General features: G+C 52.3%; 1 protein-coding gene and 1 non-coding gene across 2 annotated transcripts; both read right to left on the reverse strand.

Annotated features, from left to right (window-relative positions):
- Nucleotides 1-4957: 4957 nt before the first annotated feature.
- Nucleotides 4958-5030, reverse strand: TRNAV-GAC (transfer RNA valine (anticodon GAC)). The gene has a single exon. It is a non-coding gene; the product is annotated as a tRNA-Val (tRNA).
- Nucleotides 5031-17961: 12931 nt separating this feature from the next.
- Nucleotides 17962-25098, reverse strand: LOC143829607 (protein S100-A11-like). The gene is made up of 3 exons (XM_077320789.1): nucleotides 24935-25098; nucleotides 19219-19377; nucleotides 17962-18255 (listed from the first exon to the last, which is right to left on the reverse strand). The coding sequence occupies exons 1-3, from the start codon at nucleotides 24935-24937 to the stop codon at nucleotides 18088-18090; spliced, it is 330 nt and encodes a 109-aa protein (XP_077176904.1). The 5' UTR covers nucleotides 24938-25098; the 3' UTR covers nucleotides 17962-18087.
- Between the last annotated feature and the right edge of the window lie 703 nt (nucleotides 25099-25801).

The raw sequence follows: 25801 nt of genomic DNA on the forward strand, positions 1-25801 counted from the left end.
GGAGGGGAAACAGCCCGCCCGGCGCTGCCTTGCCTTGCCTTGCCTTGCCTTGCCTTGCCTGCAGCAATCCAGTCCGGGCTCTTTGCAATTCCGGCGCTCTTGAGCAACCTCGGGCCCAGGCAGGCAGGCAGGCATTCAACAGGGGTAGAGAGGGGGTCGGAAGAATGAGCCGAGAACGAGGAAGTGCGCTTTGGCTCTCTTCCCGCCTGCGCCAGGGGCGTGATAGCGCTGGCCTACCTTGCAGGGGTGCTGTAAGCAGCTTGCAAACCCCTTTCCTTCCTTGTCTCCCATCCTGTGAGTTAGTGCGTTTCGGCTCCCTTCCCACCTGCGCCAGGGAAATGATAGCGCTGGCCTATCTTGCAGGAGTGTTGTAAGCAGCTTGCAAACCCCTTTCCCTCCTTCTCTCCCGTCCTGTGAGGTAGGTCGGGCCGAGAGAGCTCTGAGAGAAGTGCTGTGGGAGAACAGCTCTCAGAGAACTGAGACTTGGCCCAAGATCACCCAGCTGGCTGCCTGGGGAGGAGAAGAGTCAAATTTTTGTGCCCCTGCTTTTTATTACTCAATATTGTCCCAAAGTGACTTGCAAACCCCTTCCTCTCCCCACAACAGATACCCCGTGAGGTTAGTGGGGTTCGGAGAGCTCTGAGAGAACTGTTTTGGGAGAACAGCTCCCAGAGAACTGAGACTGGCCCAAGCTCACCTAGTTGGCTGGCTGGGGAGGAAGAGAAGAGCCAGATTTTTGTACACCCGCTTTTTATTACTCAGTGGTGTCCCAAAGCAGCTTGCCAACCCCTTCCTCTCCCTACAGCAATTACCCTGTGAGGTCAGTGGGGCCGAGAGAGCTCTGAGAGAACTGTTCTGGGAGAACAGCTCCCAGAGAACTGGAACGGGCCCAAGCTCACCCAGCTGGCTGCCCGTGGAGGAGGGGTGGGGAATCAAACCCAGCTCTCTGGATTACAGTGCACCAAGCGGGTGGAAGGCAGGTCCGGATGAAGGGACGGCACAAGCTAACCAGGTGGGATGACCAAAAAGGGTGGCGGCTCAGAGGGCCACATGGACTTGGGTCCTCCATTTTTTTGGGGGGGCTGTGGGAATCGCGCCTGCCTTCCCCCATTCCCCCTTTCAGGAGCCACACCCGGTTTGTCCTTTTTAAAATTTGCGAGTGGTGCCATTCGTGTCCCATTCATCTTTAGAGAGAGAGAGAGAGAGAGGACCCCCAGCCACATTAGATGGCAGAGGGGAGATTCGAACCCGGGACTCCTGGATCTTCCAACAACTAAACCACACTGACTCCCTATTGTACAAATGCCACATAGGCAAGTCCAGGCCTAAAGAACAGCTGCCATCTAAGATACCTGAGAAAAAAACTAGGGTTAAATCCACGGGTTCAAAGCCACGGACGCTGAGATTTCATTCCAGCTCTTCATTGACCCCAGCTCTAAGGCGCAACTGAGCTCACCCTGAAGTGGGACACACAGCCCTCCCCGAAAACACCCAGACATACAACATCCTGCTGGGGCACGCCATTGGTCAGTTTCATTTTTAAGCTGGCTGGATCCGGCCGTGTAAGCCAATTAGAACTGCAGGGTTACGATCCGGCCTCAGACCTCAAGATTCGGTCCCCAGCAGGCCCACTTACACAACAGATAATGCTTCGGGATGCCAACCCCCAGTTGGGACCTGGGGATCTCTGGAATTTTAGCTCAACTCTAGCTCCCCTGGAGAAAAGGGCCGCTTGGGAGGGGGGACTCCCTAACCTTATACTCCACTGAGGTCCTTCTCTGCCCTGAATTCTGCCCAGTCCCGGTGATTCCCCACTCTTACTTCACATGCAGCCAGCTGGGTGACCTTCGGCTATTCACATTTCTCTCAGAGCTCTCTCAGCCACACCAACTTTGCAGGCTGTCCATTGTGGGGAGAATAAGGGTAGATGGTTGTGACCCCTTTGGGACATGTAAGGCCAGCTGGGTGACCTTGGGCCAGTTCTCTCAGAACTCTCAGCCTCACCTATCTCACAGGGTCACTGTTGTGGGAAGACACTTAGGTGATTGTAAGCCACTCTGGGACACCCGAGGCCAGCTGGGTGACCTTGGCCTGGTCACAGTTCTCTCAGAGCTTTCACGTGTCTCACAGAGTCACTTTGGGACACCCGAGGCCAGCTGGGTGACTTTGGCCTGGTCACAGTTCTCTCAGAGCTTTCACGTGTCTCACAGAGTCACTTTGGGACACCCGAGGCCAGCTGGGTGACCTTGGGCTAGTCACAGTTCTCTCAGAGCTTTCACGTGTCTCACAGAGTCACTTTGGGACACCCGAGGCCAGCTGGGTGACCTTGGGCTAGTCACAGTTCTCTCAGAGCTTTCTCAGCCCCACCGGCCTGACAGGGTATCTATTGTGGGGAAGGTGATTGGAAGCCGCTCTGAGACTCCCTCCGGTTGTAAAAAGTGGGGTACAAAAAACCCAGCTATTTTTCTTCTGAGAAAAGCCCTTCCTTCCCCCCTTATTTTAAAAAAAATATTTGGCATGGGCCAGGAACAGGGCTGGAGCATGCAGTGGTACCCGCAGGCTCCATGTTGGGGAAGCCCTAGTTAGCAAGCAGTGTGGGGTTCTCATGTCACATGTAAATTCCAATAATGACAGCTGGATCTCGGGGTGCAGGATGCTAATAGCTAATCTCCTCCTCCCTGAGTATCGACACATTTCTTGGATCGGATTGGGAATTCTCTCTTGGGTGTGGAAGAAACCTCGAATGCCGATCTGGGGTAGACACAACCCTCTTTGTGCCAAGGGTGCTTGCTTTCCCCCCCCCTCTCGGCCATTTCACTGTTTCTTTTTCCAGCCCTGAGAAGATCATGCCAACCTCTGCCTCTCCTTTGTGTTGGGATTTCATGACCCTTGGCTGGTTTTTGGCTTTTCTGCTATCTTTGCCCAGCTGATAGCACCAGGAGGCAACGTTTTAAAAGAACGGCTATTGTATGCGGATCCCGGCTGACCTGTCATTCTTTCCTAGGCCTGTTTGTTGAGCAAAGGGGGAAAGGCGTGGGGGTCGGGCTGAAAAAGGCATTGCTTTCCTTGGCTGATTCTGCACTTACTGTGTTTTTTTCCATTGTGGATCCTGTTGGATTCAGATTGATTGGAATTCAGGTCTTTCTCTATCCCTCCCCCCCTCAATTGAAACAGAAAGTGTTCTGCACTTGACAGGGAAAGCTTAGAGTGGGGAGAGGGGCCAAGTGCAGCAGGAGGCTCTTTCTTTTTCTTGAACTGTGGGGCGGGGGAGGATTGGAGACAGCAGAGGAGGGGGAATAAAGCCAAGAAGAAAATCTCTCCTGAAAAAAGTTAGGGCTTCTGGAGCGCAGCCCCTTTAAAACAAGCCTTCCAACTGGGAACCAGGAAGCCTTTGAACTGATGCCCTGGCCAATCATGGAAGACTGCTTTGCTGTGAGACAAGGGAGTTAATTCGCAAAAAGCAGAAATCTGCACACTTACTGACGGCAATTTTTTCAAATATCGAGGCCTATATTGACTTCTGGATATCGCGGGGGAAAGGTAGGGTCACTCTGGATCAATCATGCATGTTGAAGAAGGAAAATTTAAAGCGCCCAATATAAAAATGGAAATCGAATTCAGTGTAGATGGGAGGGCTTCATTCGAACTGGGAGTGGGTAAAAAGCCCCCTGCAGACCACACCCTTGTCGTGGAATTCCCTGCTGCAAGAACTGGTGGCGGCTACAAGAACGGGCAGCGTCAAGAGTGGATTGGGGAAATACATGGAGCAAGGGGCTATGTGTGGCTCTTAGCCACAGGATATCGAAGGAACTCTCTGTCTGTGGCAGTGGTGCTCTGTCTTCTTGGTGCTTGGTGGGCAAAAGGAGGAGGGCTTCTGGCCCTGCTGGTGGACCTCCTGATCGCCCCTGGGATACACGTAAAAGGCATTTCCAAAGCTGGAGCCTCTTTCCAAGGGTACCAGTTCACAGTGAGTGTTGGGAGTGTCCTGCCTAGTGCAAGGGGTTGGACTAGATGACCCAGGAGGTCCCATCCAACTCTATGATTCTATGATTCTAAATTCTGTCTAAACCTACGGAAGAAGTTCCTGACAGTCAGAGCGGTTTCTCAGTGGAACAGGCTTCCTCGGGAGGTGGTGGGTTCTCCATCTTTGGAGATTTTTAAGCAGAGGCTGGAGAGCCATTTGATAGAGAGGCTGATTCTGTGAAGGCTCAAAGGGGTGGCAGGTGACAGTGGGTGAGCGAGAGGGTTGTGAGTGTCTTACATAGTACAAGGGGTTGGACTAGATGGCCCTGGAGGTCCCTTCCAGCTCTATGTTTCTATGACTCAGTGCTGATGAAGCTGGTAAACAGCCCAGTGCCTCTCTGAAGTCCTACAGGGCTGGCCGCCAACCTCCAGGTGGGGCCTGGAGATCTCCAGAAAAATTTTGAACCAAAAGTTTCTTTGGCTCCCAGAGGGCAATGAGTGTATGAAATCCTAAGCAGGCCGTTTTGGAGCTATTTCCCCCCACCCCCTAATTTTAGAGCTAGTTTTTCCATCCCTGAGGAGTCTAGCATATATCCCCTCCCTACCTCTGCATCTGTATTTGCATCGTAGTGCCTTAGTTATGGGAATTGCATGGGGCTGGGGAGTACCTTGGAGACCCCCTCACTGCCCTAATCCCCCCTTCTAAGATTCTCTAGTGGACACATGAGGCTGCCTGTTGAGTCAGACCAACGGCCGTTCACTGTCGGTATTGTCAACTCAGACTGGCAGCAGCTACTCAGGGTCTCCGTTAGAGCAGGGGTAGTCAACCTGTGGTCCTCCAGATGTCCGTGGACTACAATTCCCATGAGCCCCTGCCAGCAAACGCTGGCAGGGGCTCATGGGGATTGTAGTCCATGAACATCTGGAGGACCACAGGTTGACTGCCGCTGCATTAAAGGCTTTTCACTTGGTTAGCTGCCTGGTCCTTTATAACTGGAGCTGCCGGGGATTGAACCTGGGGACCTTCTGCGTGTCAAGCAGACGCCCTGCCACTGAGCGACAGCCCCTCCCCTACGAAGGCCAATCTCACAGTCTCGCCCTGGCTTCTCTGCCCTTTTGGTTTAGAACTTTGCTCTGCAAAGGATTTTGAAACCTTTGAGAAACACCTGAAACATTCTTCAGGTTTCGGGAAACCCCAGAAGTGGCGTGATTGTGCAGAATGTGGTTGGGAAGCGATGTGGACACGCCCACCTGGGGCCCCTCCCCTTCCCACCCCGTTCCAGTCCCATCATTGGCCATTTGCGGAGGGGAGGGCGGGTCGACATGACCGTATACGGTCATATCACCCAATAAATATTTAACTCAGTGTTTCTCAACCTGGGGGTCAGGACCCCTTTCACAGGGGTTGTGGCAGGGCAAGCAGCTTGGCCGGGGCAGGGGCCCCATCTACACAACAGCCTTGTGGGGTAGACCGAGATAGAGCGTTTGTCTGTCTGGAGCAGCGGAAAAGAGCGAGGTCGGCATGATGGGACAAGAGGCAGAGCTGAACTGAGAAACCCAGTAAAAAAAAAAAACAATTTATATACAATCATGAGCAATGGATCTTCATGCCATTGGCCAGTTTTGGTTTAATTTCTGCGAAAGAACCCTTGCCTAATTTTATGGCTGGAGGTCACCCCAACAGGAGGAACTGGATTAAAGGATCTCGGCGTTAGGAAGGTGGAGAATCACTGGTTTAACCAATTTTTAATATATATATATGAAATTAGTTCTCCCACTCATTTGGCTATCAAAAAAACCCAGGGTTTCACAGAACCTTGTTTGAGGAAGCCTCCTTTAAACCAATCTGGCATCCAATCGCCTGCAACCCTGAACCGTTCTTCTGTTTAAAGGTAAAGGTAAAGGTATCCCCTGTGCAAGCACTGAGTCATGTCTGACCCTTGGGGTGACGCCCTCCAGCGTTTTCATGGCAGACTCAATACGGGGTGGTTTGCCAGTGCCTTCCCCAGTCATGACCGTTTACCCCCCAGCAGCAAGCTGGGTACTCATTTTACCGACCTCGGAAGGATGGAAGGCTGAGTCAACCTTGAGCCAGCTGCTGGGATCGAACTCCCAGCCTCATGGGCAAAGCTTTCAGACGGCTGCCTTACCACTCTGCGCCACAAGAGGTTCTTCTGTTTAGGATTGCCTATATTGGGGGGGCTTCTTTAGGGGTTATCAGTTCAGTGTCCCAGGAGCTGAGATCACTAATAAAGAGCTGAAAGATACCCACGGATTTAACGTACGGCTTCTGTTCTCACCACCCCTCCTCCAAAATAAAGAACGGGCTTTTCATGGGATCTTTAATGATTTATTCTTTCTGACGCATCAAAATTTCATGGAGTGAACGTACGGAACCCGTTTTGTATCTCTCCTGGGATTAGGCGATTTGCCAGATTTTGTGCTTTCACCGCCCCTGGAAGCTTTCCAGGGAGGGAAATTTATTTCAGTTCTCAGGGCAGAGAGCCGCTTACGGATCGTGAACCCAACAAGAGGAGCGGCTGCGTTTTCTTTGATTTCCCGGTCGGCTGTGTTCTCTTCCGCACGTCTGTAGATCTGTATCGAGTATCTCTGTTTAATGTATCTCCGTAGCAATAGGCACGGCGGAAAATGAACAGCTGACGCGGAAGAGGCTCACTGCAGGGACTCCAGGATTTCCGCCTGTGAGTCAATTCCCCTTTAACCCTGTGGGCTGAGAGGCCAAAATCATGGGATCCTAGAGGACATCTAGTCCAACCCCCTGCTTAGTGCAGGATCAGCCTCAAGCATCCAGGAGAAGGATCTGTCCAGCCGCTGCTTGAAGACGACCAATGAGGGGGAGCTCCCCACCTCCTTAGGCAGCCCATTCCACTGCGGAATTAGACTCCTAGAATTCTAGAGTGGGAAGGGGCCACAGAGGCCATCTAGTCCCACCCCCTGCTCAATGGAGGATCAGCCTCAAGCATGCAGGAGAAGAATCTGTCCAGCCACTGCTTGAAGACGGCCAGTGAGGGGGAGCTCCCCACCTCCTTAGGCAGCCCCTTCCACTACTGAATTAGACTCCTAGAATCCTAGAGTGGGAAGGGGCCATGCAGGCCATCCAGTCCCACCCCCTGCTCAATAGAGGATCAGCCTCAAGCATGCAGGAGAAGGATCTGTCCAGCTGCTGCTTGAAGACGACCAATGAGGGGGAGCTCCCCACCTCCTCAGGCAGCCCATTCCACTGCTGAACTACTCTGACTGTGAAAATGTCCATCCACCCACCCGATATCTAGCTGATATCCTTCTACACCTAGTTTAAACCCATTACTGTGGGTCCTTTCCTCTGCTGCACAGCCCTCCTCCAAGTGACAGCCTTTCAAATCCTTCAAGAGGGCCCTCCTGTCCCCTCTCCACCTGCCCTTCTCCAGGCTGAACATTCCCAAGTCCCTCAACCTTTCCTCACAGGGCTTGGTCCCCAGACCCAGGATCATCCTCTTTACTCTCCTTTGCATCCTGCCCATTTTGTCCCCATCCTTTTTGAACTGGGCCCCTCAGACAGGGCTCCAGGTGGGGTCTGACCAGTGGGGGATGCAGTGGGACGTTGGCATCCTGTGATTTTCAATGTGCCGCCTCTGTTGATACAGCCCAAGACTGCGTTGGCCTTCTTGACCGCCCCAGTCACACTGTCTGCTCATGTTCAGCTTGCAGTCCAAGATCACGTTCGCACACACTGCCACTCAGAAGTATATCTCCCATCCAGAAGAAGAAGAAGAAGAAGAAGAAGAAGAGTTGGTTCTTATATGCTGCTTTTCCCTACCCGAAGGAGGCTCAAAGCGGCTTCCAATCACCTTCCCTTTCCTCTCCCCACAACAGACCCCCTGTGAGGGAGGGGAGGCTGAGAGAGCCCTGAGATTACTGAGGAAGAAGAAGAGTTGGTTCTTATATGCTGCTTTTCCCTACCCGAAGGAGGCTCAAAGCGGCTTACAGTCGCCTTCCCATTCCTCTCCCAGTCTGCCTGCTTCTCATTTATGTGACCCACATGTAGAACTCTCCACTTCTCCTCATTGGATTGCATCTTGTTCTCATTTGTCCACTTTTCCAGCACGTCCCGATCTTGTTGAACTTTTATCTCTTCTGATGTCTTCGCTACTCCTCCCAATTTGGTGTCAAATTCCACAATTCTACATTTTTCTATTCCACATCCAATTAAGACAAATCTTTTTAACGTTCAGGGATGAGACACATCTTCTGAGCCCTGAAGTTCAACGGCAAAGTCCACATCTGGTTTCTTTTTTCTGGTTCCTTCATGTCTGCAATTTACATCGAGGAGGGCGCGAGGAGGGTGAATCTGTCCGCAGGGAAGCATGTGCTGTTCAGCACCGGACAGGAATGCACAGACGCATAATATCTCCAGAACTGCAATTGTGTGGGTGGTTCACGCAGCCAGCCAAGATTGCCATCTCTGCCTGTCATCCATCCTTAATATTTGGGCTAGGTACGCAGGGACACGCGAGGCTCCAAAAAGAAATATGTTTCAAGGACTCAAGCTGATCAAATCTGCATCTACAAACTCCACCTGAACAAGTGATGTCAGCTAATTGGCCTTCCAGGGCTGATTCTGCACTTATTTTGTTTATTCTGTTGTGGATCCTGCCGAATTCAGATGGATTTGAACTCGGGTCTTCCTCTATCCCCCCCTCCAATTGAAACAGAAAAGTGTTCTGCACTTGATTGGGGAAGCTCAGAGTGGGGAGGGGAGCCAAGCACAGCATGAGTTTCTTTCTTTCTTTCTTTCTTTCTTTCTTTCTTTCTTTCTTTCTTTCTTTCTTTCTTTCTTTCTTTCTTTCTTTCTTTCTTTCTTTCTTTCTTTCTTTCTTTCTTTCTTCCTTCCTTCCTTCCTTCCTTCCTTCCTTCCTTCCTTCCTTCCTTCCTTCGGCTTCTGGAGCTTCTGCTGGGAGACGTTACGGCTTCCCCTTTAAGGGAAGCCTTGCAACCTGGGAACGAGGAAGCCTTTGAACTGATGCCCTGGCCAATCAGGGCCTTTCTACAGTGTTGGAGGCTCAAGGCAGCAAGTTAGTTCAGGAAAAGCAGAGAGCTGCACCTTTACTGATGGCGATATTTCAAATATCGAGGGTTATATCCACTCCAGGTTATCGTGGGGGAAAGGTAGGGTCACTCTGGAACAATCGTGCTTGTTGCAGAGAAAAAAATGTAAATTGCCCAAAATCAAAATGGAAATCGCATTCAGTGTAGATGGCAGGGACTGAATTGATCTGGGATTGGAATAAAAGCTCCATGCAGATTCAGCCCAGTATGGCTGAGGGAAAAGAGTTCAGCTGAGCTAGCATAAATGCAATTGCATAAGTAAGGATCGGAAGGACTTTTAAGCAGTTTGGAATAGCATAAGAGAAGGGGTCTCCAAAGACTGCTGGGGACCACAAATGACAGACCCCCAATAAGGTTACTTGTTTTATCCAAATGTAGGGCTTTTTCCACTGCCACAGGAAGAGGTGGAAGCTTCAAGCATATGCTACTTCAAGAGGGGATAGGAGAAACATCTGGAGCAGAGGTCCTTCAATGGATATTATCCACAACGGATTGATGGAACATGCTATTTCAGGCAGTGATGTTCTGTCTTCTTGGTGCTTGGGAGGCTGTGGTGGGAGGGCTTCTGGAATTCTGGCCCTCCTGATGGCCCCTGGGTTTTGGCCACCATTTGACACAGAGCGTTAGACTGGACGGTCCTTTGGCCTGACCCAACATGGCTTCTCTTATGTTAGAATCATAGAATCATAGAGTTGGAAGAGGCCACACAGGCCATCCAGTCCAACCCCCTGCTCAACGCAGGATCAGCTCAAAGCATCCTAAAGCATCCAAGAAAAGTGTGTATCTAACCATTGCTTGAAGACTTCCAGTGAGGGGGAGCTCAACACCTCCTTAGGCATCCTATTCCACTGCTGAACTATGACTGTGAAAAATTTTTTCCTGATATCTAGCCTATATCGTTGTACTTGAAGTTTAAACCCATTACTGCGTGTCCTCTCCTCTGCAGCCAACGGGAACAGCATCCTGCCCTCCTCCAAGTGACAACCTTTCAAATACTTAAAGAGGGCTATCATGTCCCCTCTCAACCTCCTTTTCTCCAGGCTGAACATTCCCAAGTTCCTCAACCTATCTTCATAGGGCTTGGTCCCTTGTTCTTATGTCTGGGGCAGGGGTGCTCTGTCTTCTAGGTGCTTGGGGGGGCAGCAGTGGGGGGCGCTACTGGTGGACCCCCTGATGGCCCCTGGGTTTTGGCCACTGAGTGACACAGGGCGTTAGACTGGATGGGCTCTTGGCCTGACCCAACATGGCTTCTCTTGTGCTCTTCTTTGTTCTATGAATTCCTTCTCTTTGTCATCGAATCCTGACCATCGGAGCCTGTCCTTAATGATCGCCTTGCATGGCCCCATCAATGGGTCTTCCTCAATAAGGTTAAGGCCAAGCTAAGGAAGATCTGGGTCCCTCAGAGGCCTCTAGAGGTCTTTCATATGCCAAACCATCTAGGCAGGGCAGGCCTCTCCTGAGGTTGGCGGGGGGTTGTGTTCTGGGTCCGGACTGGTGGGAGGGAATAGATGGGATTAGGCTGCTTATTAATGTAATAGGGGCCAAGCCCGTTGCATTCAGGAATAAAATGGGTGCTAGATTTGGGGGGGGGGAAGAACTCTGTGGACGGCCTCCCCCTCCCCGCAGGACGTGGAAAGGCTGAAGGCAGCTGTTAGGGAACTCACCGGCGGGGGCAGCTCTTACATGGCAGGGATCTGCAGCCTCCGAGCCTCGGTGGGAAGTGGAAGGAGGGGGGGGTGGTCAGATAGGGGACAGAAGGCGATTGGGTGGCCGCTGGACAGACAGGCAAGCCAATTGGAGGAGGAGGTCCTCAGGGTTAGGAAAGCCACCCTGAGTGGGTGTTAAGTGTTGAGTGGCACTTAAGCCATGGATCTCTCCAGGATTCATCAGAAGGGCCAGTTTGGTGTAGCGGTTAAGAGCGGCGTCTTCTGATCCACAGTACCAGATTGGATCCCCTGCTCCTCCGTATGCAGCCTGCTGGGCAACCTCGGGCTTGTCACCGTTCTTGTAGAGCTGTTGTCATAGAGCAGTTCTTTTAGAGCTCCCTCCCAGGGATTCTGTTGTGGGAAGAGGAAGAGGAAGGTGTTGGTCAGATGCTTTGAGGCTCCTTTGGGTGGCGAAAAGCAGGGTGTAAAACAATCTAGCTTTCTTCTGGAGCAGGGCACTCCATAACACGATGTCCTGGACTCCGACCCTCAATGTCCAACCCAATGAGCACGTAGAGCGGAAAAGCGCCTTCCGAGACAGGGCGAAACGCCCCGCCGATCACCTCTTGCGCAAAAACGGCCCTCGAAAGCACGGAGTCACTTCGAGCTGGCAGGAATTTTGGGCGGTCCTTCCCAGGTGTGGCAGTGGCATTGTCCCCAGGTGGGCGTTGGCAGGCAGGCGGCTTTGGGAAGAAAGGAGTGCTCTCTCTGCTGCAATGAAGACGTTCCGATTCTGTCTCGCCTGCTAATCCTGTTGCTGGCGTAAAAGAGGGAGGCTCCTGGGCAGCCCACCTACCAGGCCCGGCGAGAAACTGCCTCGGCTTGTTCTGCCGGATCATTCGGGGCTCAGTTGACGTGGGAGGAACATGCGGCATCCGGCCTGCTCAGGAAGGAGGGTTTTCAGACCGGAGGGAGGACTCGATGTGCGGGATTTTGTTCAGTGACACTCGTTTGGCGTGATTGATTTCTTGTTTTGGCATCCGGCCCTTCCTCCTGGGAGACCGGGGCTGAATCTGCACGGAGCCAGTGGTGTGTAGTGGTTAGGAGTGCAGACTTCTAATCTGGCATGCCGGGTTCGATTCTGCAGTTCCCCCACATGCAGCCAGCTGGGTGACCTTGGGCTCACCACGGCACTGATAAAACTGTTCCGACCGAGCAGGAATATCAGGGCTCTCTCAGCCTCACCCACCGCACAGGGTGTCTGTTATGGGGAGAGGAAAGGGAAGGCAACTGTAAGCCGCTTTGAGCCTCCTTCGGGTAGAGAAAAGCAGCACATAAGAACCAACTCTTCTTCTTCTTCAGTAATCTCAGGGCTCTCTCAGCCTCTCCTCCCTTACAGGGTGTCTGTTGCGGGGAGAGGAAAGGGAAGGTGACTGTAAGCTGCTTTGAGCCTCCTTCGGGTAGAGAAAAGCGGCATCTAAGAACCAACTCTTCTTCTTCTTCTTCAGTAATCTCAGGGCTCTCTCAGCCTCCCCTCCCTCACAGGGTGTCTGTTGTGGGGAGAGGAAAGGGAAGGCGAATGTAAGCCGCTTTGAGACTCCTTCGGGTAGAGAAAAGCGGCATCTAAGAACCAACTCTTCTTCTTCTTCTTCTTCTTCTTCTTCTTCTTCTTCTTCTTCTTCTTCTTCTTCTTCTTCTTCTTCTTCTTCAGTAATCTCAGGGCTTTCTCAGCCACATCTCCCTCACAGGGTGTCTGTTGTGGGGAGAGGAAAGGGAAGGCGATTGGAAGCTGCTTTGAGACTCCTTCGGGTAGAGAAAAGCAGCCTAGAACCAACTCTTCTTTTTCTTCAGTAATCTCAGGGCTCTCTCAGCCTCACCCACCTCACAGGGTGTCTGTTGTGGGGAGAGGAAAGGGAAGGTGACTGTAAGCCGCTTTGAGACTCCTTCGGGTAGAGAAAAGCAGCCTAGAACCAACTCTTCTTCTTCTTTTATTCCAATCCCAGATCGATTCAATCCCTGCTGTCTACACTCAAATGCAATTTCCATGTTGATTTTCCTTTGTTGTTGTTGTTAGGTGCGAAGTCATGTCCGACCCATCGCTACCCCATGGACAATGATCCTCCAGGCCTTCCTGTCCTCTACCATTCCCCGGAGTCCGTTTGATTTTCCTACTGAAGTCAAATTCCCCAAAATTTCATACGCGTTTCGCCCAGGACCTTCTCAAGAATGGCTGCAAGAAGAAATACGTAGGGAATTTTCAGAAATGTAAATGGGCCAGAAAATATTTTCATACCCGATTTTGCACCTTCGGCATTGGCGTTATTTTTTCAATTTATATTGCCCTGCAGCTTTTGTGGCCGAGTCACGATTGGAATTCAGGACTCCCGGCCTGACTGTAGCCACCGTAACAAGCCGACCCTTAAGCGGTACATGACCAAGGTGTGTTTGTGATATGTGCATACTTGCTATGCAGTGGTTTTCTTTGGCTGGGGAAGGGAACGCAAGATTTGCATCTGCTGTGGTGGCTGTGTGGTTTTGCATGTTCTGCTGCAGAGGAAGCAGGCGGGCCCTGGAAAAAAAGACAGTTGCTCTGTAGGCATTTCCTTCCTCATGAGCCGAACCACTTCCCCTCACTGTGTGCGTTTCCATGACTGAATGAAGCAATCGGGCCTCGTACTTGGTATAGCCCTCTGAGGAAGAAACCACTTCAGATCTGCAGGGCAGGGGGAGATGGCCCCTTGGGACACAGTGGACTAGGGATGCCAGTCCCCAGGTAGGACCTGGAGATCCCCTGAAATTAGCACCTCATCTCCAGATGGAGGAAGAGTGCTTGCACTCAAAAGCTCACGCCTTGAATACATCTTTGTTGGTCAACAAATCGGACTCAAATTTTTAATTGTCCAGACTCCCGCTTAGTATAGTGGTTAAGAGCGGCAGCTTGTAACCTGGAGAGCCGGGTTCGATTCCCCACTCCTCCACATGCAGCCAGCTGGGTGACCTTGGGCTAGTCACAGTTCTCACAAAGCTGTTCTTGTAGAGCTTTCTCAGCCTCACAAGGTGTCTGGAGTGGGGAGAGGAAGGGAAAGGTGCTTCTGTGCTGTCTTGGGACTTCCACTCAAAGAAAAAGAAGAGTTGGTTCTTATATGCCGCTTTTCTCTACCCAAAGAAGCACTGATGATGAAGATGATGAAGATGAGAGCCAGACTCTTCTTTTTTCCCAGTAATATCAGGACTCTCTCAGCTCCCCTCACAGGGTGTCTGTTGTGGGGAGAGGAAAGGGAAGGCGACTGTAAGCCGCTTTGAGCCTCCTTTGGGTAGAGAAAAGTGGCATATGAGAACCAACTTTTCTTCTTCAGTAATCTCAGGGCTCTCTCAACCTCTCTTCCCTCACAGGGTGTCTGTTGTGGGGAGAGGAAGGGAAGGCGATTAGAAGCCGCTTTGAGGCTCCTTTGGGTAGAGAAAAGAGGCATATAAGAACCAACTCTTCTTCTTCTTCTTCTTCTTCCCAGCCCCGCTTCCTGAGAGCAAACTGTTCTTTCCATGCCCCCTCCTGCTTTTCCTCCCAAGGGCTGGGCTATGCAACTCACAGGCCTGGCACCGTGCCCCCAAGGGGGCAGGACTGCTCTTTGGCTCCACGTCCCGACAGCAGCAGGAAGAATTGGCTCCCCCCCTGGACACACACTCACCAGTTACGGGTGCCAGCCTCCAGGCGGGACCTGGAGATCCCCCGGAATTCCAGCTCACCTCCAGACTGCAGAGATCGGTTCCCCTGAAGGAAAGAGCTGCTTTGGAGTGTGACTTTTCTGGATTTGGATCCCTGTTCTCCCTAGGCCAGAGAGCCCCCCCCACCCCCCTGAAGCAGCCCTTTCCCCCCAGGGGATCTGATCTCTGCAGCCTGGAGAGATGTGGGCCTTCCTGCACCGTTCAATGTGTTGTGCCAAGACTTATGCTTTCCTTTGGGCCTGAGATGTCTCATTGACCACACCTGGAGTACTGTGTGCAGTTCTGGAGGCCTCACTTCAAGAAGGACGTGGATAAAATTGAAAGGGTACAGAGGAGAGCGAAGAGAATGATCTGAGGCCAAGGGACCAAGCCCTATGAAGAGAGGTTGAGGGACTTGCGAATGTTCAGCCTGGAGAAAAGGAGGTTGAGAGGGGACATGATAGCCCTCTTTAAGTATTTGAAAGGTTGTCACTTGGAGGAGGGCAGGATGCTGTTCCTGTTGGCTGCAGAGGAGAGGACACGCAGTAATGGGTTTAAACTACAAGTACAACGATATAGGCTAGATATCAGGAAAATATTTTTCACAGCCAGAGTAGTTCAGCAGTGGAATAGGCTGCCTAAGGAGGTGGTGAGCTCCCCCTCACTGGAAGTCTTCAAGCAAAGGTTGGATACACACTTTTCCTGGATGCTTGAGGATGCTTAGGGCTGATCCTGCGTTGAGCAGGGGGCTGGACTAGATGGCCTCTATGGCCCCTTCCAACTCTATGATTCTATATATTTCTGGGGGATCCCCAGGCCCTCCGTAGTTGGAAACCTTACAGAAATCAGCTCTTCAGGTTGCTTCAGAGAGAGAGAGAGAGAGAGAGAGAGAGAGAGAGAGAGAGAGAGAGAGAGAGAGATCCTATTTCTGCTATCCTCACCTTGCCTCTCTCGCACATGCTGGCTTTAGCGAAACACAAGGCATGATGTTCCCTTGGGCTTTGCTGAGCACTGCCCAGAGCTGCCGGATCTCTCCCTGCCTGGAGGGGACTGAGGGGCTTGGGTTGCCAGCTCCAGGTTGGGAGATTCCTGGAGATTTGGGTGGTAGAGCCTGGGGAGTGCAGGGACAATTCCACAGAGTCCCCCCTCCCAAGCAGCCCTTTCCTCCAGGGGATCTGATCTCTGTAGTCTGGAGAAGAGCTGGAATTCCAGGGGATCCCCAGGCCCCACCTGGAGGCTGGCATTCCTAGGGGAATGGGGGGTGGGTAAGATTACCCGCTCCTGGTTGAGGAATTCCCGGGGATTTGGGGATGAATCTCGAGGACAACGACCTCAGTTGGGTGCAATGCAAAAGAGTCCCCCCTCCCAAGCAGCCAGGGGAAACTGATCTCTGCAGACTGGAGAAGAGCTGCAATTTTGGGAGACCCTCCACATCCCTCCCAGAGGCTTGGCCCCTTTCTGATTCCTGCTCCGCAGGGCTGTCTGAGCCCAAATACTCCCTATCTCAGGCTTACATCCAACTTTTCCATTATCCAAAGAATGCTGGAAGAGATCACACTTTAACCATTGGGGCGTGCCTGTCCCCCGGTGACTCCTGGGAAATGTAGTTTGCAAGAACTCTGTAGTTCCCCACATGGAAAAGCTTGGATTTGGAGGCCCTGCAGTGCCCCCTGGTGGCTGACCTGCACATTCCCGCTGCCTCCCATAGGCCAGGATGGAAGAAGTTGTCCAACGCAACAAATGTGTGTGTGTGTTTGTGTGTGTGAAAACCTTTCAGACTCATGGTGACCTTGTGAACTTGCGTTCGCCCAAACCTCATATCCTCAACAGCCTTGCTGAGGTCTCCCCCACCAAATCCACCGAATCTCATATCGAGAGCCAGCTTGGTGTAGTAGTTAAGAGCACGTTGGGTGGCTTCTAATCTGGTGAACTGGGCTCGACTCCCCACCCCTCCTCCTCCACCTGCAGCCAGCTGGGTAACCCGTTTGGTGTAGAGGTTAGGAGTGCGGATTTGTAATCTGGCTCGCCGGTTCGATTCTGCACTCCCCCACATGCAGCCAGCTGGGTGACCTTGGGCTAGTCACAGTATTGATAAAGCTGTTCTGACTGAGCAGGAATATCTGGGCTCTCTCAGCCTCACCCACCTCACAGGGTGTCTGTTGTGGGGAGAGGAAAGGGAAAGTGAATGTAAGCCACTTTGAGACTCCTTCGGGTAGAGAAAAGCAGCATATAAGAACCAACTCTTCTTCTTCTTCTTCTTCTTCTTCTTCTTCTTCTTCTTCTTCTTCTTCTTCTTCTTCTTCTTCTTCTTCTTCTCCAACTGCTTCCCCCTTTCCCTAATTTCTATGGACTTTTCCAGGGACTCTGGTCTTCTTATTGAATGGCCAAAGCACAAGAGCTTCAGTTGAGTATTTGGGGGGTAATCCATATTTGACTTTAACCTGTCAAATCACTTCTCATTTATGGCGACCCGGTGAAGGAGAATCCCTCCCAAACGTCCTATTCTTAACACAGACGTGTGGCCAGACTTAATCAGATGGGCTCACCTTAAAAAGCACCTGGTGCTGCGGAGGAGAGAGAAGGAACGTTCAATTTCCCTCCCCTTCCCCTGGGCTTTTTACTCCCCCTTTACTTTTTACTCATTGCCCCTCTGAGTGATGGCTGGGGAAGTTGTTAGAAGGACAATGGCAGTTGTAGTATTCCGTAAGCAAACAAAGAAACCAGAAGTGGAGCAGGGCTGCTCTAGGAATTGCTGGAAACTCTATGGTTCTACCATAAAATTTCCGGTGATTCCTAGAGTTACCCAATATCACTTCCTTTTTTGGACTGGAATTGATGGGAGGCTGCAGCTGGCATTGGGCCCCCCTTATAGCCCCACCCCCAGCCTTCCCACTGGTCTCCAGGCAGTACCCCCCCCCCCACACACACACACACACACACTATTGTGGCTCTGCACCCTTAGATTTTCCTGAACCTTCACAAACTTCACATCGGACCCTGAGAGGCGACAAGCCCGGCCACCTCTGTGACTGAGTTTCTACACAACTTCTACACATCAATTGGGTCGACATCTCCTGGGATTTTGACTGACCTCAGGGCCCGAATCCTGCAGAAATGAGGGCTACCTCGTTTCTATACAAGAGAGTTTTTCTGTTCAAGCCATCGGGTTACACTTAACAAAAACGCTTGGAGAAATGTTTAAGGACTCTGGTCTGCACTGCTGTGAGTAGCTTATTTGTAAATAGGATCCGGTCACGGAATTTCTGGTTTTGAAAATCCCTGGAGATTTTTGGGGCGGAGCCTGGAGAGGGCGGGGCTTGGGAGGGTCTAACGCTCACCGGCCAGAACCGTAAAGAATGGGTGGTAGAAGAAAAATAAAATAAATGAATAAATTAAATAAATAAATATGGTGCCCATACTCAGCAGGTCTCCAGGTGCCACCTGGAGGTTGGGAACCCTCTTGAATGCCCCCTATTGTCACTCGTACCAGCTCGCTCTGCCCTGTGAGGGCGGGTGACCAATAACCTCAATAAAACAAAGAAAAGCATTTTCACGTTGACTTTATTGGTTAGCATGCAGATGGTGTCGCTGGTTTTGGTCACACGCTGAGATTGTTTTTCTGGAATGTATGGGATTTTGCCGGTGATGGGTCAGAACGGGAAGGGGCAGTTCATGACCTCTTTGGTCCACCACTGGTTGGGGAGGACAACACATGTTCATGGCAGGCCTCAGCCAGACCGCCGATGAGGTTCAAGAATTCGGCGAAGTCCAACTGGCCGTCACAGTTCATGTCGAGCTTTTTCATCATGCGGTCCAGGACGCCTGGGTCCTTCTGGTTCTGGAAGGGATGAAGGAGGGTTAGAAGTAGGTTTAGCTGTGCAGTGGGGCGGGAAATCACATGCTTCTCAGAGAGGAGACCTGGACTTAAGAACATAAGAGAAGCCGTCTTGGATCAGGCCAAGGACCCATCCAGCCCAACACTCTGTGTCACACCGTGGCCAAAACCCAGGGGCTCTCAGGAGGTCCACCAGCAGGGCCAGAACTCCAGAAGCCCCCCCACTGTGGCCCCCCCAAGCACCAAGGACGTATAGCATCACTGCCCGAGAGAGAATGTTCCCTCTATATTTCTTCGTCTGATTGTTAATTTACTGCTCACACTTTGCCTATAACTGACCAAGATTGGCGGATGGATGGATGGATGGACGGACGGACGAATGGATGGATGAACGGACGGATGGACAGACGAACGGATGGTTGGATGGACGAACGGATGGATGGACGGATGGATGAACGGACAGATGGACAAACGGATGGATGAACAGATGGATGAACAGATGGATGGACAGACAGGGATGGATGAATGAATGAATGAATGAATGAATGGATTTACCATAGAGAAGGGTTTTCCAAATGGGTGGGAGTGAATTCATTTTGTATATATATATTTTAAAAATTAAACATTTATCAAGTGAGATGATCGTCTATGGTCATGTTGACCCACCCTCCCCTCCCCACATGTCCAATGATGGCCCTGGAGGAGGGTGGCTGGGAAGGGCCCCAGGTGAGCATGTCCACAGCTCTGCTTCCCAACCATCTCCTGCACAATCTCAAAGCCTGAGGAACGTTTCAGGGGTTTCTTAATGGTAAAAAAAACCCTGAGAAAGGCAGGTGTATGGTCAGCAGTGAATCTTACTTCTGGGTGCTCTAGTCTTGTCATGTTTCATTCCAGCTCCTTCCCTCCCCACTCCCAACCAACACGGCCACCCTGTTTCTGCCACCCGATACGAAGGGGATGTCGTACCTTTGAGAAAGATGCCAGCTCTGTGTTCATAAACGTAACAAACTCCTTTTTGGAGAGGGACCGGGCGTTCCCATCGCGGCCAGCGTAGCGCTGGAAGACAGCCATCAGTGACTCGATGCAGCGTTCCGTTTCTGTGGGACCACCGGCATACTTAGATGACTGTAGAAGACAGAGGGTTCAATTGTTATTTAGTATACGGACCCCCTGTACCTGCCGGGGTAGCAATAAGCCCCTCGGAACCCTGCTGGCCATCACAGATTGCCCAATCGTTCCTGGTGCAAAAAATTGACTCGCTTTCATAGGAAGATCATAAAATCATAGAGTTGGAAGGGACCTCTTGGGTCATCTAGTCCAACCCCCTGCACTATGCAGGATGCTCACAACCCTATTGCTTACCCACTGTCACCTGCCACCCCCTTGAGCCTTCACAGAATCAGCCTCTCCGTCAGATGGCTCTCCAGCCTCTGTTTAAAAAACTCCAAAGATGGAGAACCCACAAACTCCCGAGGAAGCCTGTTCCACTGTGGAACCGCTCTAACTGTCAGGAACTTCTTCCGGATGTTTAGATGGAATTTCTTTTGCATTAATTTTATCCCATTGGTTCTGCTCTGTCCCTCTGGGGCAAGAGAGAACAACTTTGCTCCATCCTCTACATAGCAGACTTTTGAATACTTGAAGATGGTTCTCAGATCCCCTCTCAGTCGTCTCCTCTCCAGGCTCAACAGACCAAGCTCCCCCAACCTTTCCTCATACGTCTTGGTCTCCAAACCCCTCACCATCTTTGTTGCCCTCCTCTGGACATGCTCCAGTTTGTCAACATCCCACTTCAACTGGGGTGCCCAAAACTGAACACAGGACTCCAAGTGAGGCCGAACCAGAGCAGAGTAAAGCGGTACCATCATCTCCCGTGATCTGGACACGATACTACGTTTATAATCCCCAATAAAGACGATAATGCTTTTAGGCTAAATAGAGTCATTGTGGTTCTGTCTTCAAAAGGGGCTTTTCCTACAAGCCGTTCTCCGAGGAACCTGGCACAGGATCATAGCAGGAGGCTGGCAACCGGGCACATCCTGACATTTCCCAGCCTCGATCCTGCAACCCGAAATAAGTTGCTTATTTGTGGCTCCCATGTTGAGACAGGATTTAGAATCATAGAATCGTAGAGTTGGAAGGGAACTCCTGGGTAATCTAGTCCAACCCTCTGCACTACTCAGGACACTCACAACCCTATCGCTCATTCACTGTCACCCTCATCCCCCTTGAACCTTCAAGGATAAAAATCCAGAGGAACTCCTTTGGACATATCTCCCTCCAGTAATGAGCCAGGCCTAGGAGCCAAGGGCTTCTAGGAGCAGAAGAGCTGGATCATAAGGACATATGAGAAGCTGTGCTGGATCAGGCCAATAGCCCATCCAATCCAACTGCCTGTGGACCCTCAGGAGGCCCATCGGCAGGCCCACTGCCCCAAAGCCTCTACCTGTCCCTCCATGGCATTATATTCCACTTAGGTTCCTCCCTGCCCCTAATCCTGCCCACTCTTCGCTCCCCATCCCAAATTCTCCAGGTCTTTCCCAGCCTGGAGGTGGCAACCCCATCAACCGCCTAAGAATGGAGGAAGAGGAATCTCTCCGGCCCCCTCTGGTGGCCGCAGGCCTCCCTGCGGTGAGAGCACGGAGGCCAAGAAGGGAGGTTCAGAGGCGATGAATCATTTGGGAGAACTTCATTCCAGTTGCCAAGGGACTGTGTATGCGGTGGCATGTTTGCTTTGAGCTAAGAGGGGGCAGGCTGGGTGTGTCTGCTGGAAAGCAGGGGGAAGGGGGGGGAAGGATCTGGTCTTGGGAAGCTGCAAAAGTTTCCACAGCTCAGCACAGAATGGGGAAACCGGAGGCTGTTCCCCGCCTCTCCGGATCTCCGTTGATTCGTCATACGGAAAAAATATGGGGATGCAATCGACTGAGAGTGACACACGGGCCTAGAGGGCTGACTCATGAGTAGAAGAATCCCAATTTTCTTGGAGCAGGGGCTGTGGCACAGTGGCCGAGCCTATGCGTGGTGTGTGGAAGGCCACAGGTTCAATCCCTGGCATCTCCCATAAAAAGGACCAGGCAGAGGTGATGGGGAAGATCTCCCACCCAAGACCCTGGAGAGGGGTCATGGCTCAGTGGCAGAGCCTCTGCTTGGCGTGCAGAAGGTCCCGGGTTCAATCCCCGGCATCTCCAGTAACAAAAGGACCAGGGAGGGAGGTGGTGATGGGAAAGCCCCTGCAGGAATGATGGATCAAGGGCGTTTCAGGGAAGGGCATCTCAAAAGGGGCCCTTCCTTATTCTGCACCTCTTGGATAATGCACGTCAGGAGCAGATTCCCCTGGTTTCGCAAACACACTGAAAGTGCATTGGCCAAAGTGTGCAGAAGGAACACCGGTCCAGGCGAGAGATGTCCTGAGCTGGTTTGCCATTGCCTGCCTCTGTATCTGAACCCTGGACGTTTTGGGTGCTCTCCCATCCTGGTGCGAGCCAGGCTGACCTAACTTATGAGATCCGTAGAGCCTGAGCCATCCAGGTCAAGTCAGAGCAAGACAGAGGTGCCATCGCCTGTCTCTGTGTGGCCACCGTGGCCTTCCTTCTCCCATCCAAGTACTAAGCAGGAAGGGGCTTGGCTGAGCCACCCATGGGAAGGCAAGAGAGGAGCAGAGAGGGTTGGCCATTGCCTGCCTCTAGTCTAGCAACCCTCGACTTCCTTATTGCTCTCCCATCCCAGCATCGATCCAGGTTCAGCCCTGTTTCGCTTCTGGGATCCCACAAGATCAGGCTGGCCCGGACTGACCAGGAAAGCGCTGTCCACAATACTGCTGTTAAATAAAGAGCAAAATTGGCCATCCCGGAGAGGTGCAAGGGTACGCCTCAACTGTCAGGCTGCCACGCTACCAAACGCAGGCCGGGGAACGAAGCCTCTGCCCTGGGCCCAATCCCTTCCCTGTGGTTGCTGCTCTTTCTAACCCTCTCCGGAAATCCACAGACCGGGTCCTGTCTTGGCTGCAAGCGGAAGTTCTGCGGGGGATTCCCCCGCCGCCCGGAGGGCTTTTGTTACCCAGAAACCTCGTGACACAGACGTCAGGGCTTGTGGGGAAGGGGAAGTGTCTGACCAATGCAAAATCAGGCCTGGGGTGGGGATGGTGGGTGCAGGTGAGAGGGAGCTGGATAGTCAGATCCTACAGGCAGGCGGGGCACTGAGCCAGCCCAGGCTGCAGGGTGGCACGCCAGGGAAGTCTGCACCAGCTAGAAACAGCCTGTCGGATCAGACCAGTGAGGGTCCCTCTAGTCCAGCCTCCTGTCTCACACAGAGGCCAGCCAGTTCCTCTGGATGGGTCAACAACAGGGCACAGACATTGAGGCTGTCTCCTTATGTTGCCTCCTGGCCTTGTTGTTGTTGTTGTTAGGTGCGAAGTCGTGTCCGACCCATCTCGACCCCATGGACAATGATCCTCCAGGCCTTCCTGTCCTCTACCATTCCCCGGAGTCCATTTAAGTTTGCACTGACTGCTTCAGTGTCTCCATCCAGCCACCTCATTCTCTGTCGTCCCCTTCTTCCTTTGCCCTCAATCGCTCCCAGCATTAGGCTTTTCTCCAGGGAGTCCTCCCTGGAGAAGGACTATCCTTAGTGCCTCTGAATGTGGAGGTTCCCCTCCAGTCCTATGGCTGGTAGCCACTGATAAAGAGTTCTCCTCCATGAAGTCTGCCTAATCCCCTTCTAAAGCTGTATATTCTCTGCATCCTGTGGCAGCCAATTTTACATTTTAATCTCTCCCTGTGTAAAGTGGTCTTTCCTTTCATCCCTCCTGAACCTACTGCCCGTCAGCGTTCTCGGATGCTCTCAAGTTCTAGCCTTTTGGGAGAGGGAGCAGTGCGTTGAGCAGGGGGTTGGACTAGATGGCCTGTATGGCCCCTTCCAACTCTATGATTCTATTCTATGATTCTCTGTGCCCATTCTCTCCATCCCATGCATAATTTTATGAACCTCTACAGTGGTGGCCAAAAGGTGGTTCTCCAGATGTCCATGGACTACAGCTCCCATGAGCCCATGCCAGCAGGGGATCATGGGAATTGTAGTCCATAGAGATCTGGAGAACTACCGTTTGGCCACCCCAGCTCTGTCTTGTCCTCTCCTTAGTTGTCTCTCTGGTCTTTCCTCCTAGGGAAGGTGCTGCAACCCCCTTAATCGCCTTGGCCACGGTGTCCTTTTTGAGATGGGGCGACTGGAACTTTTGCCACGTCGGCCCTTGATAGCTGCACGACAGGCAGAAACCCACAGGTAGTGTGTCCCCCATTCCCTGTCCGTGTCGGAAGCGGCTTCCACGATCGAATTTTCACTGAGAGGGCTGACCCTTTCCCAAAATTTATGTTTCTGTGCTGGGCCCTCAAACCACATGCGCAGCGCATACAGATGTGCGAGCATGCACCTTGTGCCCTACGCCGGGTTCAGCCACACCCTGCCCTGGGCCCTCCCTTGACGTGCGCCTCCAGGTGGCGTCTAGAGCTCTCCCAGGGCTACCTTTTATCCCCAAGCCACAGAAATCAGTTCTCCCAGAGAAAATTTCTGCTTTGGAAGTTGGCCTTTAGGGCGTCATGCCCCAAACCCTGCCCTCCCCAGGCTCCGCCCCCTCCCCAAATTCCCCCAGGTGTTTCCCAACCGGGAGCAGGTAATCCGAGCCACACCCAACTCCCTGGGAAGGGTTCCGTTTTCGCAGCCTGGAACTGAAACGGATAAAACGCGAACGCAGGATTTCAAAAGGACCCAACGGTTTATGTGCCGTCTCCATTTCCCCACAGAGCCAGCTGGAACTTCCTTTATACATGGCGTTTGCCGGGTTTTTGTGTGAACCAGAGCCAAATGTTCTCTGCGCCCCAGAGAAAGGGAGCTGCGCAATTTAAACACAACTCGACAACCCCGGGTGTTCCCTTCACGCATTTGCCGAAGTGAACCCCAGTGTGCCCGTCGTGAACATGTGTTGCTCCGAGTATTCTGAGTTTGTGACACCCACCCATTTGACCCCACGGGTGTAGTCTGGCTCCGCTTCCCAACTTCCCAGGCTCCTGCCTGGCCCTCGTTTGTGCCCATCATGAACACGTGTTGTTCCGAATTTTATTTATTTTAGATTTAGATTTAGATTTATATACCGCCCTCCCCGAAGGCTCAATTTTCTGAGTTTGTGGCACCCACCCACTTGACCCCACGGGTGTGGTCTGGCCCCACTTCCCAACTTCCCAACCTCCTGCCCAGCCCTTGTTTCCCCCCATGCGGAGACAGTGACTTCACCCCTTGGCACATAACTCTGGCTCTCCACTGCCAAAACCCTCTCCCACCCCTGTCTCCTCCAGTAGCGTCTCCACCGAATGGAAACAAGTTCTCCCCCCCACACACACACACCCCATTTTGTTTCCTGTTTGTGGAGTGCTCTGGGGAGGAGGGAAATACCAGGAGCGGAAAGGCAGTTGTTTTCACCCTGCGCATTCATGCGCCAAGGTTGGAGAACCCCCGCAGTTCAGCTTGCCCGGGAAGGAGCATTTTTTCTCTTCCTGCACAGGATTGTGCCAGGTTTGGGGCCCCAGAGTTCAGTGTGCCAAGGAAGAAGCATTTTTTTTTCTCATCCTGCGCATGAATACACCAAGTTTTGGGGCCCAGAGTTCAGTGGGCCAAGCGAGAGGCGTCAACTTACCATGTCTGCAGAATGGAGGGCGAGGTTGACCACAGTTGTGAGCTGGCTGGCTGGCTAGCTAACTGTGAGCGATGGGTGTTATGGGAGGTGGGGAGGGCTCGCCCCACCCCTCCCCTCCCCTCCCGTCCTGTCCCGGCCCAGCCAGCACCCTCCCTTCCCCTCCCTCCTCCCCTGCCTATTTTGGCAGCTGTGGCTCCCTTTCCTTTCCTCCCCCTCCCTCGGGGCAAAGCTAGACTTGCCTGTTTGGAGAACTCAGGCCTCACCCTCGCTCAGGAATGTGCGCTGGGGAGGGGGAGAGAAGGTGGCTGTCTTTTCCAGCCCTTCATTTTCTCACCTTTCCCCCTGCCTGCTGAGGTGACGCCACAGGCAGAAATCCAACTGGAGAAGCAGCGGGGAGAGGCAGAGCATGGGAAAGAGGCGCAGTTGGATTTCTGCTTGGCAGGCAGCGGAGAAGGGGGTGAGGACACGAGGAGAGCTCGGCTGGATTGGAACCCAGGGCAATTAAGTCGGGTTGCCAGATCCGGATTGGGAAACGCCTGGAGATTTGGCAGTGGGGGGTACAGAGTCTGAAGAGGGCAGGGTTTGGGTAGGGGATGAGCTTCATTTGGGTATAATGATATAGATTCCACCTTTCTATGACACTATTTTCTCCAGGTTGTAATCCTGGGAGATCTCCAGTCCCCACCTGGAGGTTGGCAACCGTAGCCCAGAGGCCTGTATCCTGCAGTGGGTCACCGAAACCTCTGGTTTCGAACACACAGTTCATAAGGAAGTTGTGAAGGCCTTCCCCCTGCTTTGCCCCTCTTGGTTGTAAGATAGACTGCCTCTGGACATGGAGGCTCCATCAATAGTGTTCTTACAGTGGGT

This window comes from Paroedura picta, chromosome 1, assembly GCF_049243985.1.
Source record: "Paroedura picta isolate Pp20150507F chromosome 1, Ppicta_v3.0, whole genome shotgun sequence".
NCBI lineage: Eukaryota > Metazoa > Chordata > Lepidosauria > Squamata > Gekkonidae > Paroedura > Paroedura picta.